Source organism: Nerophis lumbriciformis, linkage group LG04 (genome assembly GCF_033978685.3).
Source record: "Nerophis lumbriciformis linkage group LG04, RoL_Nlum_v2.1, whole genome shotgun sequence".
Taxonomy (NCBI): domain Eukaryota; kingdom Metazoa; phylum Chordata; class Actinopteri; order Syngnathiformes; family Syngnathidae; genus Nerophis; species Nerophis lumbriciformis.
In genome coordinates, this window is record NC_084551.2 from 22,619,842 (window position 1) to 22,630,000 (window position 10,159).

General features: G+C 39.0%; 1 protein-coding gene across 2 annotated transcripts in view; it reads left to right on the forward strand.

Moving 5' to 3' along the window:
- The window catches only part of LOC133597770 (CUB and sushi domain-containing protein 3-like), a 589,433-nt gene that overhangs the window by 545,129 nt on the left and 34,145 nt on the right, over positions 1 to 10,159 (forward strand). For both annotated transcript variants that reach the window (XM_061950753.2, XM_061950761.2), the window contains exons 64-66: positions 692 to 871; positions 4,908 to 4,973; positions 9,844 to 10,002. In XM_061950753.2, coding sequence (XP_061806737.1) covers positions 692 to 871; positions 4,908 to 4,973; positions 9,844 to 10,002 — 405 coding nt within the window. The remainder of the gene's footprint in view (positions 1 to 691; positions 872 to 4,907; positions 4,974 to 9,843; positions 10,003 to 10,159) is intronic.

A 10,159-nucleotide genomic window follows, 5' to 3' on the forward strand; every position in this document is an offset into this window, starting at 1 on the left:
GTTTCTGTTGCTGGTTTTTAATCACACATTATTCTCATAGGATAACATTACAGTAATAGTTCCAAAATGTAATTACTAAAATGCATCATATCATGGTTGTTGTACAGTATCAGGAGAAAACTGGATCCCAGGCTACAGATCATATATAGCAATGATTCTGGTGAGCTCCTTACTTCCATTGGTGTAGGTTGTGAGTTCAAACCCCGGCCGAGTCATACCAAAGACTATAAAAAAAAATGGGACCCATTACCTCCCTGCTTGGCACTCAGCATCAAGGGTTGGAATTGGGGGTTAAATCACCAAAATGATTCCCGGGCGCAGCCACCGCTGCTGCCCACTGCTCCCCTCACCTCCCAGGGGGTGATCAAGGGTGATGGGTCAAATGCAGAGAATAATCTCGCCACACCTAGTGTGTGTGTGACAATCATTGGTACTTTAACTTTAACTTTTAACTTTACATGGAAAAAAATAATTGTAAATTATTAACATGCACAATGCTTATCAGCTAGCTGAGCTTAAATTAAATAGCAAAATGTTTGTGTTTTCTTTGTAGCAAGTGTTACATTAACCCTCCCCCAAGTCCATGATTCTAATTATTCACCAGTTTATGTGTGTAGCCCGTTGCATTTGTATGCATGTCAGAGCATTAGTGTGCGCTTACTAATGCGTTTGCCCTCTGCTCGCTTGCCAGCTCATTCGTGCAAGCAGCCCCGAAGCCCGGCCAACTCGGACGTGGTGGGCCTGGACCTACCCTCCTACGGTTACACCCTTGTGTACACCTGTCAGCCAGGTTACTTCCTTTCCGGGGGTTCAGAGCACCGCTTCTGCCGCTCTGACGGCAGCTGGACTGGCAAGGTGCCCGTGTGTAGAGGTAAGTGCACTGCTGACATGTGCAAGGGCAGGTGATGGAAAGGTTGCTAGGGGGAAGCTAAAGGCGGAAGAACCTCTCAGGAGGTTGTTCGTAGGGGAAGAGTCAATTAACTTTCAGTGTACACAGTTTGCGAGCAGATGTTTTGTTTTGCAGTGCCAATATATTCTGTAACGGGGAAATGTTGCCCATCATCACCAAACGGTACTGTGCTTTCTCGTAGTTGTTGCGTGTTTCTTTGATTCTTACATTGACCAAAGAGAGCACAGTCTATTCATTCAAATTCCTTTTGTGTTAAACATACTTTGCCACAGTGACGTGCGGTGAGGTTCAAGGCTGGTGAGGCACTGACTTCATCACAGTCAGATTTACAAACATATGAACCCTAAAGAGTATCTTATTCACCATTTGATTGGCAGCAGTTAACGGGTTATGTTTAAAAGCTCATACCAGCATTCTTTACACATACAAACAGTAGCACACAAAAAAGCATATTTAATAAAAAAAAACGTTATTATGGTCTTACCTTTACTTATAAATGAAGTCCATGCACCGCTCCTTCTGAACAAAAGCATCGATAACTTGTTTATAGAAGTCTTCCTTATCTTTCTTCAGTTTTAAAAGTCTCTCTGTCTCGATGGAGATCTTCCTTTAATTATTACCTCCTGCTTCGATTGAAAGTCCAGTTTAGAAAACTGTTTTATTTTAGATGTGTAATCCATCATGTTAAAAGTCCAGGCGAGAGGAAAAAATAAAAGATCGCTGCCGCTGCACTTGACTTGCTAACTGTAGCTTGTTGTCACTTATTCTGCAGCCGAGTAGTCGCAAGAATGATTCCTGGGATCACTAGCGCCCTCTACCACCATTAGGCGGGATTACTGCGAGCCTCACCCAGTGTGTCTTCGCAGCCTTTTTATGATTGCTCAGAACAAGAAATACGTTGACAAAATACACTGTACATTATATACCTCAGCTAACTAAACTATGGAAATTTATAATATAATTCATATAACAATACGGTCTCACTGCACAGCAGGCCAGCAGTTAGCCGAGTCATTGCGCAATCCATGGTGAGGCTCAACTGGCTGCTGACTCACCGCAAGTCTCTTCTCAGTATTTGAACGGCAAATGTGAAAATTCAGCGATTTTGAATAAAAATAATCTAAAACTGGTGAAGTTAAATGGAAAATAACTTTTTAGTATAATCACTGGATACATATAACAATTTAATTAATTTGTTTTCTTTTAAAAAAAAAATTCTTTCCATGATGGCACGTGAGGCCCTGCCTCACCTGCCTCCCCTGACTGCACGTCACTGCTTTGCCAGTAAATCTGATTCTGAACACATGTCTCTCTCTCCTGTGCATTTCAAGTAGTTAAAAACTGCTAGTAAGATGCTGCTAACAATACAGGCAATGGATAAACAATCTATTCCACCAAAAAACGCCGTTTAAAAAAACATCCAAGAAGATCCAACACCATTTTATATACCGTATTGTTCGGACTATAAGTCGCAGTTTTTTTCATAGTTTGGCCGGGCTCCAATGTGACTTATATATGTTTTTTTCCTTCTTTATTATGCATTTTCGGCAGGTGCGCCTTATACTACGGTGCGACTTATACTCCGAAAAATACGGTACATGCTTTAAGTATGTACGTAATGTAGTAACAGGCACATTCATGATAACATGTAATATTTACAGTCATTTTAGGTAATTTTTTGGTCATTTTTAGCATCACCGTAACTTCTTTCCTAGGAACCTTTTTTCACAAAGTGCATAGCAACGATCACTACTCGAGTCAACACAGCAACACAAAGAGCATTTTCTGTGTTTGCTACCACTTATGGCGAACGGTGTGAGAGCCTTAGAGCATTGTCATGAAGCACTATTACTTAACGTTTCAAATAAGAACAGAAAATGACTTACAATGTCCGCTCTCAGTGGGATGATTGTAACTTTTAGAACTTTCATTCTTCCGTTTGTTGAGGGTGGAGTTGAGAGCCATATACAGTAGTATCAAGTTGGTAGCATGTGGATTTTCAAAATCGACCAAAATCAATTGCTGCCACAACCTTTACTATACTCATGATTTATAATGTAGCATTAATTTGCCCTAATTAAAAGCTCAAGCTCCTTCTTCTTCTTGGTTATTTTATGGTGGGTCGCAAACAACGTTATTAGCAGCTTCATCTAGCTCGTCCTGTAATTTCCAGGCTATAGTGCAACAAATTTTTGGCCGACTTTTATTTCATACATCTATTGGGCGCACACGTCTATTGGCCGCAGGTGTACACATTGAAACATGAACGATTTAGACAGACATTCACAAATTGTGCAGAAAATGCGGCAATGTGAGACAAAGAAGGGAGATACATATTTGGTATTTTAAGAAAGCTCTGTAATGTATTTATTTTACGTTACAACGTCCAGTCCACAAGTGATAAGAGAAATGGTGTTTTCATTGGTTTTCATTTTATAGATTGCAACCAGTTTAAAATGTGTAATGCCATCTTACACAGGGTGGTTGTGGAAGAGTAATACTTGTGTCAGCCAATACAGTGCATCACTTTTTCCACATTTTGTTATGCTACAGTTTTAGTCCGAAATGGAATACATCCATTTTTGTTCTCAAAGATCCATCCATCCATCCATCTTCTTCCGCTTATCCGAGGTCGGGTCGCGGGGGCAGCAGCTTAAGCAGGGAAGCCCAGACTTCCCTCTCCCCAGCCACTTCGTCCGGCTCCTCCCGGGGGATCCCAAGGCGTTCCCAGGCCAGTCGGGAGACAAAGTCTTCCCAGCGTGTCCTGGGTCTTCCCCGTGGCCTCCTACCGGTCGGATGTGCCCGAAACACCTTCCTAGGGAGGCGTTCGGGTGGCATCCTGACCAGATGCCCGAACCACCTCATCTGGCTCCTCTCGATGTGGAGGAGCAGCGGCTTTACTTTGAGCTCCCCCCGGATGACAGAGCTTCTCACCCTATCTCTAAGGGAGAGCCCCGCCACCCGGCGGAGGAAACTCATTTCGGCCGCTTGTACCCGTGATCTTGTCCTTTCGGTCATGACCCAAAGCTCATGACCATAGGTGAGGATGGGAACGTAGATCGACCGGTAAATTGAGAGCTTTGCCTTCCGGCTCAGCTCCTTCTTCACCACAACGGATCGATACAGCGTCCGCATTACTGAAGACGCCGCACTGATCCGCCTGTCGATCTCACGATCCACTCTTCCCCCACTCGTGAACAAGACTCCGAGGTACTTGAACTCCTCCACTTGGGGCAAGATCTCCTCCCCAACCCGGAGATGGCACTCCACCCATTTCCGGGAGAGAACCATGGACTCGGACTTGGAGGTGCTGATTCCCATCCCAGTCGCTTCACACTCGGCTGCGAACCGATCCAGTGAGAGCTGAAAATCTAGATGTAGATATGTATGTTCTCAAAGAGCAACAAGGTATTGAGCAAAGGCCGTGAATACTTATGTACATGTGATTTCTTAGTTTTTTACTTTTAACAAATTTGCAAAAAAAATTCTCACATCCTCATTATGGAGTACTGTCTGTATATTTTTTAGAACAAAAATTAATGTATTCCATTTTGGAATAAGGCTGAAACATAACATGTTTAAAAAGTGAAGCGCTGTGAATACTTTCCGAATGCCCTGTATAGTGAGAACATAATTTGTTAGACTCAGCTCAGAATGCCAAATATGTTTATTACCTGGTGCTAATTAGATACCCTGTTTTTTTTTACTTCTGTACGCCACACACCCTACAACTATACAAGACTCTGTGGTTATTTGACTAGAGGTCTTAATTGGAGGCGTTCTATACTGTATGTATGCACTGACTTTGGAATTATAGCAAAAATACTTATCTATAATAGTAGAGAAAATATCTTCCTACATGTTTTTGTTGCCATTGAGCTGATCTGTAAAAAGTAAAAGTTGTATCAGAGTAAACATGTTTACTGTTTGAGCACTCTGATTGCGATGCCTTTAATGAATCAATCCATTTTTCATGACATATTTGTTTTTTTTGCAGCCGGATCCAAATCACAGGAAAAAACTATCAAAGTAACACCAGGGACGCCAAGCCCTAAAATACATGGTGAGCCGTGAGTTGCACCTCCTTTTCATTTCTATGCGGTCCATTGGTCCTTTTTAACTGTAGTTTTAACTCTTGATACAGTACAATGTTGTCCAAATGCTGTCTTTTGTGTGTGGTGGTTGAAAAGTCAGGATGAAATTCCATAACCCACTCTGCCTAAATGGTGGACAAGCTGTACTAAAAACATTATACTGTACTGTCAAAGCTCTAGGGCTTTTACTGTATATTATTTCTTTTTTTTTAAAATAGACAACAAAACTATTTTCTGCTAATTACAATGCCTCACTAATCCTATTAAATTCTCACGAGAACCAGCTCTCGCTTTATGACAAACAAAATTATTTCACTTGGTAACCTATTATACTGTTGCAAAGTAATTATGAGAGAACAATTTCAGGTACATTTCAATGTATGTGAATGCCAAGAATAGGGTCAATACAGTATATGGCTGCTATTTACAACTGTAATCTTTAAGCAAGAATAAGTTCTCCAGTATCCTATATATATATATATATATATATATATATATATATATATATATACCTGAGTAGTCTTGGGTTCAATCCCGGGCTCGGGATCTTTCTGTGTGGAGTTTGCATGTCATCCCCGTGACTGCGTGGGTTCCCTCCGGGTACTCCGGCTTCCTCCCACCTCCAAAGACATGCACCTGGGGATAGGTTGATTGGCAACACTAAATTGGCCCTAGTGTGTGAATGTGAGTGTGAATGTTGTCTGTCTATCTGTGTTGGCCCTGCGATGAGGTGGCGACTTGTCCAGGGTGTACCCCGCCTTCCGCCCGATTGTAGCTGAGATAGGCTCCAGCGCCCCCCGCGACGCCAAAGGGAATAAGCGGTAGAAAATGGATGGATGGATGGATATATATATATATATATATATATATATATATATATATATATATATATATATATATATATATATATATATATATATATATATATGAAATTGCCTCTAATTCAGGGGTCCCCAAACTTTTTGACTCGGGGGCCGCATTGGGTTAAAAAAATGTGTCTGGGGGCCAGGTTGTGTGTATATATATATATATATATATATATATATATATATATATATATATATATATATATATATATATATATGTATATATGTATACAGTATATACATATATACATTGTCTTTATAATCCGTTTTGTCATTTAACATCAATTAACATTGATGTTCATCAACATTTAACATTGTCATTTTATCGATGGGAAAATTCATTTTTAGACAATATGATTTGCCTGAGCGGCTAGGAGACACCAAGAGTAACAAGCGGTAGAAAATGGATTAGAAAGGAAAGATTTAAAAAATAAAATAAAATAAATAAAATAAAATAATAATTTTAACTTGGGACTTCCTGTGAGCCGGATTTTGGATGCTGGGGGGCCTAAAATTGCTTTTTGGGGAGAATTTTAGCTGTAGATATAGAATCATATATATATATATATATATATATATATATAGGGTACTGGAGAACTTATTCTTGCTTTAAGATTACAGTTGTAAATAGCAGCCATATACTGTATTGACCCTATTCTTGGCATTCACATACATTGAAATGTACTTGAAATTGTTCTCTCATAATTACTTTATATATATATAAATAAATGATAAATGGGTTGTACTTGTATAGCGCTTTTCTACCTTCAAGGTACTCAAAGCGCTTTGACACTACTTCCACATTTACCCATTCACACACACATTCACACACTGATGGAGGGAGCTGCCATGCAAGGCGCTAACCAGCACCCATCAGGAGCAAGGGTGAAGTGTCTTGCTCAGGACACAACGGACATGACTAGGTTGGTACTAGGTGGGTATTGAACCGGGGACCCTCGGGTCGCGCACGGCCATTCTTCCACTGCGCCACGCCGTCCCTTAAATATATATATATATATATGTATTTATTTATATATGTATGTATATATGTATGTATATATATATATATATATATATATATATATATATATATATATATATATATATATATATATATATATAGTATTGTTGATTCAGGTTACTGGAAAACTTATTGTTGCTTTAAGATTACAGTATGTAAATATATATATATATACATGTATATATACATATACAAAAGAGAGGGGGAAAAAAGTAGGCATAATCTTAACTAATCTGTTTAATTATGTTACATGGTACAAGCCTCTTAAACAGTAACATTTAAAATGACAGTAATTCCCCTGAAAAAAAGAAAGGGTTCACTTTTCAATAAAAAGTAATCTCCAGATTTTAATTGTTTGTTCATGCTGTGAATGGTATATCTATAATACTGGAAGTCAACATTAAGAAGAAGAATGCTTTTTCACATCTTGTCTATCAAAAGACCCACAGCGTTCAGATGGCTAAATGTCACTAACAAGTTCTCTTTATGTATTTTTTGCTCCTGAAAAAGTAATTTCCCTTAATATCGATTAGTTTTTGAGTAATCAGTAGATAAATAACTGTACTTTAAACGCCCCTTTCCATTGCTAGACTCAGTATGCCGTGTCCTCTTGGTGTGACGCCATCTACAGAACTGGAGCCCAAGTGTGGATAAAGACATGTAAAATGATTATGTATTTCACTTAAATGCATGTTTTTGTCACCCTGGCCCATCCCACAGGCACAAGACATTAAAACAACATTGAGAACTTGTTGAATTAGGTCCTGACGTTGAGCAACTCAAACCTAACGTTGGAACAACATGCTTTTTGATGACGTTTAATCAGTGTTGTGTTATGACGTTGATTTGACCATTGAATTTTGGTCATTTACCAACCATCCATCCATCCATCCATTTTCTACCGCTTGCCCCTTTCGGGGTCGTGGGGGGTGCTGGAGCCTATCTCAGCTGCATCCGGGCGGAAGACAGGGTACACCCTGGACAAGTCGCCACCTCATCGCAGGGCCAACACATTTAGATAGACAACATCAATATTTTACAATACAAATACAACGTTGAAACAACATGCTTTTTGACAACATTTATTTAATGTCAGGTTGTGACGTTGATTTGGTTATTTGCCTAAAAACAATGTAAATCCAACGTTAGACACCAGCGTTGTCTCAATTTACAAATACAACTAATTTGCAACATTGTTTCAAAGTCAGTTTTAAAGAATATGTGTGTGTAACCAACGTTGTATCAATGTCATGTGCTTGCTGTGATCATTACTTCAAAACTGAAATAGTTAACATTATTACTTCAAAACTGAACTAGTTAACATTATTATGCGATTCCATCTCGTCTTCCATAGCCTCATGCTCTTTCAGCATTTCCTCAAGCATCTTGAGTAAAACATCAGGAGAAGAAGATGCAAAATAGAAGACTAACGGCTTATATTCTTTTCTCTCGTTTTGAGCGCTTGGTCTGCACTTCTTTCTTCGTATTTCCACAGGTTCTGACTCAGTCTTTCTCTCCTCGATGCTCCTGTTTTTCAAAATGGCATTTGGCTTGAGTCCTTAAAACAAAAGTTTTTATCCAAACTCCGACCAAAACCTTTTTACTTCAAAGTCAGAATCAATAAAATGATTGCTGCAAAATACAATTCTCTTACTCGGTCCGTCCCATTTGACTGGAGAGGTCCATACTTTCCTCATATTCCATAATTTGGAAATGTATGCAAGCTGACATCTTCTTCAGTTGTATTGCTAGAACCTGCAACTATGCATCTGGCAGCCATATTTGATAACTTCTTCAAATTCTGCGCAAATGTGCAATAGGAAATTGCCTCTAATCCAGGGGTCCCCAAACTTTTTGACTCGGGGGCCGCATTGGGTTAAAAAAGTTTGGCCGGGGGCCAGGCTGTATATATATATATATATATATATATATATATGTATATATGTATGTATATATATGTATATATACATATATACATTGTCTTTATAATCCATTTTGTCATTTAACATCAATTAACATTGATGTTCATCAACATTTAGCATTGTCATTTTATCGATGGGAAAATTCATTTTTAGACAATATGATTTGCCTGAGCGGCTAGGAGACACCAAGAGTAACAAGCGGTAGAAAATGGATTAGAAAGGAAAGATTAAAAAAAAAAAAAAAAAAAAATGTTAACTTGGGACTTCCTGTGGGCCAGATTTTGGATGCTGGGGGGCCTAAAATTGCTTTTTGGGGAGAATTTTAGCTGTAGATATAGAATAGAGTTTTATTGTCATTATTACAGTGAACAGGTTCAAAGAACAACGGAATTGGAGCAGATATAATTGTTAGGTCCAGAACTATGAAATACGTGCCAATGTTGTCAGTATTAGAGTGGCCCTTTAAACACTCCAAAAACAGTCCGAGTTAATATCCTACATCTCATCTTTGTTTTATAGGTGACAAAGTCAATACCAATTAATATCAATATCTTACAATATTCCTTTTTAACGTTTTCCATGAATTTTAATCTGTTTATGGGTAGTTTAATAGTTGTGTTTTTTTTTCATTATAGTATATGCCACAGGCCAATTAAATACAATGCCACAGGCCACACTTTGGACACACCTGCTATGTTGAGACGTACCTTGTATTACATGCTATTAATGACAAACGATCATATAATCCTACAAAGAATTTATTATAACTCATCCCCAGTGTTTTCAAAAATCCTTAATCAAGATAGCCTAAGCATACATGATGAATAGACCCTTATCAGCGTTTTGAATTGTTGCCTCCACTGCATATCTGATCACCATCTTTCAGGAAGGCTTAAAACTATTACTTTTTGATGTTGCTATTATACTGGACAGAGCTGGCTCACACGAATACCAACATTGTCTATGTATTTGTGCTTTTTAGTGTGATTATGTTATGTTACAGCAAATAATTGTATGTCTTATCCTCCAGTTCCAGAGGATGTCTTTGCTCCGGATTTCCTGTGGAAGGGCTCCTATGATTACAAGGGACAGAAGCAGCCAATGACGATGACAGTCGTCCGCTTTAATGCCACGACGGGGAAAGTGAATGTAACTTTAAACGACAGTAGCATGGAGTTTCTGCTCTCTGGTGAGCCATCTATAAATCATCTGTCGCAAACTTCCTCCCCTCTCCTCCCATCAGTACCTCTGTGTGTCACTTCCATTTGTTCGAGGGAGCCCAGTGTCAATCACCAAACGATCTCATGCATGAGAGTGGAAATTACTTATTGGCTTTAAAGACGGAT